The sequence below is a fragment of the Medicago truncatula genome, chromosome 6 (assembly GCF_003473485.1).
Source record: "Medicago truncatula cultivar Jemalong A17 chromosome 6, MtrunA17r5.0-ANR, whole genome shotgun sequence".
Classification (NCBI taxonomy): domain Eukaryota; kingdom Viridiplantae; phylum Streptophyta; class Magnoliopsida; order Fabales; family Fabaceae; genus Medicago; species Medicago truncatula.
Genome location: NC_053047.1, coordinates 20839715 through 20845063, shown reverse-complemented (window position 1 = coordinate 20845063; position 5349 = coordinate 20839715). Strand labels below are relative to the sequence as shown.

The 5349-nt window shown below is 31.6% G+C and overlaps 1 protein-coding gene across 1 annotated transcript; it reads left to right on the top strand.

The window, feature by feature from the left end:
- The first annotated feature begins 709 nt into the window (after positions 1–709).
- On the top strand, positions 710–4514 carry LOC120580877 (spermidine coumaroyl-CoA acyltransferase). The gene is made up of 2 exons (XM_039835080.1): positions 710–1054; positions 3281–4514. The coding sequence occupies exons 1-2, from the start codon at positions 796–798 to the stop codon at positions 4417–4419; spliced, it is 1398 nt and encodes a 465-aa protein (XP_039691014.1). The 5' UTR covers positions 710–795; the 3' UTR covers positions 4420–4514.
- The last annotated feature ends 835 nt before the right edge of the window (positions 4515–5349 follow it).

Here is a 5349-nt window from a genome sequence, read left to right as displayed (position 1 = left end):
CCCTCCGTTACTTTTTATAAAAGTAGTTAATAAAAAAAAAACTTTGTTTTTAAATATAAGATTATATACAAATTCTTAAATGCATTGATTATTCTTTTTTTAAATATGCCCTTTGTTAATACTATCAATTTGTCTTGTTATATGAGAAGTTAACATTAAATGCATTGAGACAACTTTTTTTTTTTTTTTTTGGTTAATGGTGTTTTACCCCTCTATAATATAGGTCATTTTTAGTTTTCCCCTGTAAAATATTTTTTTTGATTTACCCCTGTAAAATATATTTTTTTTAATACTCCCTAATAGGTCATAAAAAAACGACTTTATTTTTTTTTTTATAATTTTTTCGTTTTTTTATGACCTATTAGGGGGTATTCCAAAAAAAATAAAAATTTGCAGGGGGTAAATAAAATAAAATAAAAAATATTTTACAAAGGGTAAACAAAAAATGACCTATATTACAGGGGGTAAAGCACCATTAACCTTTTTTTTGTCAGGAGCCTAGTGACTAGAATTCACCTTATAAGATGAATAAGTGGGGTGTCTGGGATTCGAATCCCGATCCCTGCATATAATAATACATTATCCTACCAACAGAGCTATGCTTACGGGACGACAACTTTATTACTCCAACAACTTTTAATATCCGACATTTTTGTAATTACTATAAAAAGGGAAGGAGGGAGTTCCATAACAAAGCATTCAACTTCTTCACTACTAGCTTGCCAACCCACTACATGATACTTTGATAATTTGTATAAGTTATTCAACATTTTCCTTATCTTCCAATATATCGCCATGCCTTCTGAGAAATCAACATCCTTAAAAATTGAAAAAAAAGAAATTGTTTATATCAAACCACTGATCTCGGTTTCTCCTTGTACTCTTTCTTTGTCCATACTGGATCGTAAAGACATTAATAATAACCTTTGTCAAACTGTTCATGTTTACCGTCGATCCTCATTGGAGAATCATGATTTTGATTCGGGTTCCAACTCTTATGTTATATTCAAAGAAGCACTCTCAAAGGCTTTGTGTTTTTATTATCCTCTTGCAGGTATATGTTTTTTTTCTTCTTTTATTGATATATTTTAGGGTTAATTAAGTTTTTGGTCCCTATAAATATTTGCAGTTTTATTTTTAGTCCCTATAAAAATAAATCACACTTTTTAGTCCCTACAAAATTTTCTGTTAGTGTTTTTAGTTCCTGTTAAATTAAAATTTATTTAATTATGCTTAAACTTATAAAAATAAATCACACTTTTTAGTCCCTTCAAGTATGTAAAAAATCATTAAAAAATTTAAAATTTTGATTTAACTGGGACTAAAAACACTAACGGAAAATTTTGTAGGGACTAAAAAGTATGATTTATTTTTATAGGGACTAAAAACAAAACTGCAGATATTTATAGGGATCAAAAACTTAATTAACCCTGTATTTTATATACTCCTTCCGTTTCACAATGAGACAATGAATGTCGTTTAAGGTTTTGATACACAGATTAAAAAATGAAATGAAATAATCATTAGATATATTGTGTAAGAAATGTAAAGTGACATTCATTTTGAAACAATTTTTTTTTTATTAAAGTGACACTCATTTTAAAATGGATTGAGTATTTAATTTGTAAGAGTTACACCTCATAAACTTCATGTCCTTACTTTCTTTTTAAATTTTCAATCATTACCCTTTTCTAATTTTTATTTCTTCTCATCCCCTAATTTCATCCACTTTTTGTGTACGAATTTTTAAGCCCTAAAACAAGCTTTAAGCATGAGATTGTAGGTGAAACTATCAAAAACAACATCGTTCATGATTTGCATTTGGTTATAAATATAGAGGCTTGAAGAGGGAAACAACTTTTGTAAAAAACATGAACCTTAATGTTGGAAATAAAAAAAGGATTGTGAGTAAAAATGGAAGACCAATGAAAAAGGTTACTCGTTGAGATGAATTTCTCTGGAACGGATATTACATGAATGCGTAAAATGATTTCACGATAAATCGGAATGAAAGGTTAATGAGAATTCTATTTATATAGTTAAAATGAAATGAAGGTAACTTAAATTTAATTTTTATAATGTACGTAAGATGAATTCAAGTGTGCACATATGTGAATTCAATTCACCAAATTACTTAAAAGCAAAAAATCACTTAAACACGTATAATCATTTAAACGTGAAAATCATTGTAATGGAAAACTTTATGCTTCAATCTAATCTTTCATCAAGTTTGATCATATATTCATGTTTGTTTGTGAGAGAGATGAACATTTACATTAGAGTGAGAGATGAACAATGTAAAAGGGCAATTTCAATATTATGATTAAGTTATGAATAGATTTGGGTGTAATGGGATATTTTTGGGGTTTCACTGGAAAAAATCTATGCTCTGTTTAATAAAAATAGCGGATAACTTATAGCTGATGACTAATAGCTAATAGCTTATAGCGGATAATTGATGACTGATAACTGATATAGTTGACCAAAATTAACGTTTTAGTTAGTTGATATATGTAAAATGACACAAAAGAACATTTTTATTTCATAATAAAATTAACAACCATTAATATTAAGTATTTACTATTTAATAATTTAAATTTGTTAATTTAATATATCTTTTAGATGATACAGCGCCACTATATTTATTTTAAGGAAAACATATTTAGTATTTATTTATTAAAATTCTGAAATCTGAAGTTCAATTAAACATAGGTTTTTTCTAGATTACCTTTGAAGAATGGTGGGTAATTTACCCACCAACTAATGAAAATGACCAATTTGTTGGTGGGGTCAAGATAGCTCATGGATACCACTTAAAAATGTGCTTATGTGGCTAATGTGTATTGGTTGGAGTAAATTACCCATCATTCTTCCATGGGTACCCTAGTTGTCACCTTAAACATAACCTCGTTTTTCATAAACGTAATTAAATATTGCAAAGGGTAAAAATGGATTTGATTAAAATAGTAAGGGTAAAAGTGGAAGAAAAAACAATAAGCTGTAAGCTATAAACTCAAACGCTACTTGAAATAGCGTCTGAAAAATAAGCAACAAGCTCGTGAAAAACGCTATAAGCTTCTGACAAGAAGACGTTTACCAAACGGAGCTTTTTTGGACATACGAGCTTATAAGCTATAGGTTAATTTACAGGCCTTACCAAACAGACCCTATATATATTATTGTTAAAGTAAGGCTTAAAAAAATCTACCAATTCTGTTGGAATCCTACCTTCAAGTTTCTTTTCTTTTCTAAAACAACTTATTATCAATATGTCTTGCAGGTAGACTAGAGAAACCTTCCGAAAATGAAAACCTCCGAGTCGTGTTCGATGCCAACAATGCAGAATTTGGAGTTCCATTCTTGGAAGCAACTGCTAACTGCAGCCTTGATTCTCTTAATTACTTGGACAATGCAGACACAGAAGTGGCAAAACAATTGGTGTTTGATCCTCCTTCCCCTCAAGATAAGTGTTACCCATTGGTGGTAATGGTAACACAATTTATTTGTGGTGGCATAACCATTGGAATGGGGTTGTCACATGCCGTTTGTGATGGATTTGGTGCATCTCAATTTTTCAATGCAATTGTTGAAATTGCAAAAGGAAGAAATGAGCCTACGGTTAAACCTATATGGGAAAGAGAGATATTTGATCATTTAGTAGCTACTAAAAAACCAATCCAATGCCTAATGGATAAAGAGTCTTCTACCTTTTCACCATTACTTCAACCTGAAACAGTCATAAAGCAATACTGCTTTAAGGTCAAGGCTGAGGAGATACAAAGACTCAAAATGAGGTTGGTGGAGGGAAATGATAAAGAATCAACACATATCACAACGTTTGAGTCGCTAGCTGCCTATGTATGGAGGGCTAGAGCGAGAGCCTTAAGACTCCACAACAATGGAAAAACAATGCTAACCTTGTTAGTTTCCATGAGAAGAAACGTGATGGAGATTCCCTTGCCGAAAGGTTATTATGGGAACTCCATCGTGGACGGCAATATTATTTTAAATGTAGCTGAACTCATTGAAAATCCACTCAACGAAATTGTTCAACGAATCAAAACGGCAAAAAATGATGCGTTCACCAAAGATTATATAAAAAATTACATAATGAATGCTTTGGATACAAACCATGAGGATGAGTTCATCATGGAATCTAGTGGTGCAGTAACAGTTTTGACAGAGTGGAAGCATTTGGGCTTTCAGGGAAGCATTGATTTTGGAGGATTTGAAGCAGTTAATTTTGTAATAGCACCATGCAACATGTTTCAACTTGTCGGTACATGCATCTTCATGTCTCCATGTAAACTTGATGATCAAGATCCATCGATGAAAGGAGGAGCAAGGATTTTCATAACACTCCCTGTTGATGCCATGCCCAAGTTCAAGGAAGAAATGGAAGCGCTTAATGTTTCTTAATTGAACCTCTGTTTTGGCCTTTGCTTTTTGAACATTCAGTTTTCATTTTAAATTTTAATTGGATTATGCTTTTGTTTTCAAGTGTGACTTATGTCCTTAAATTGACGTGTATTGTTTCGTTAACTTGCTCTTGAAGGTTGTTTTGCTTTATTTTTTTTATAACAATGAATGGTTAGTATGAGTTCCAAGTATTTACCATGCATTTCATAAATTTAGATCAGAGTATTTTTTGTTGATCCACATCTCTTATGTTTCTCATGTAGAATATTGATCCATATCCTTTCAATGTTAAACCAAACATGGCATGAATTATTTTTGTCTTGTTATTAAAAGAGATTATATACATTATTGATTGGATTGGATTGTCCATCATGGTATTTGAACAAGATGAAGTTTTATAGCCTCAATTTTAACCCTCTGCTTAGTCTTGTTAGCACTAGAAAATGGTTTTAATACCACAAAAACTGTAATCTACGGTGGTCGGAAATGAGGGTACCGACTTCCATTAGACCTCCCTTGAAATTATGATCGAAGTAAATGATAAAATGTTTGGATTTCCATTGGACGAAGCTCATCAGTTAGCTCTTTTAGATGAACTGGACCTCCCCATAGAACAACTCCATTTCTAGAAGAGCATTCTACTTTCCAAATAGTCATTGTTTTTTCCACGTTTTCCAGGAAAGGGAACACTTTTTTAGCATTAGAGAAGTAATCTAAAACATAAATACTCACCAGAGGCATGCATGGATGGCACAAATGAAGATACAATAAGATGCAGAAGGATCATGTGCAATTTTCAATTCATACCCATTTTAGCAACGAAACAGTACAACTAAGTTGTAAAGCATATCACTACTCAATGCCCTTTCGAACAAGCCACATATTCTGTGGTGTAAGCCATCTCTACACATCTCGTGTGACAATGCAAAA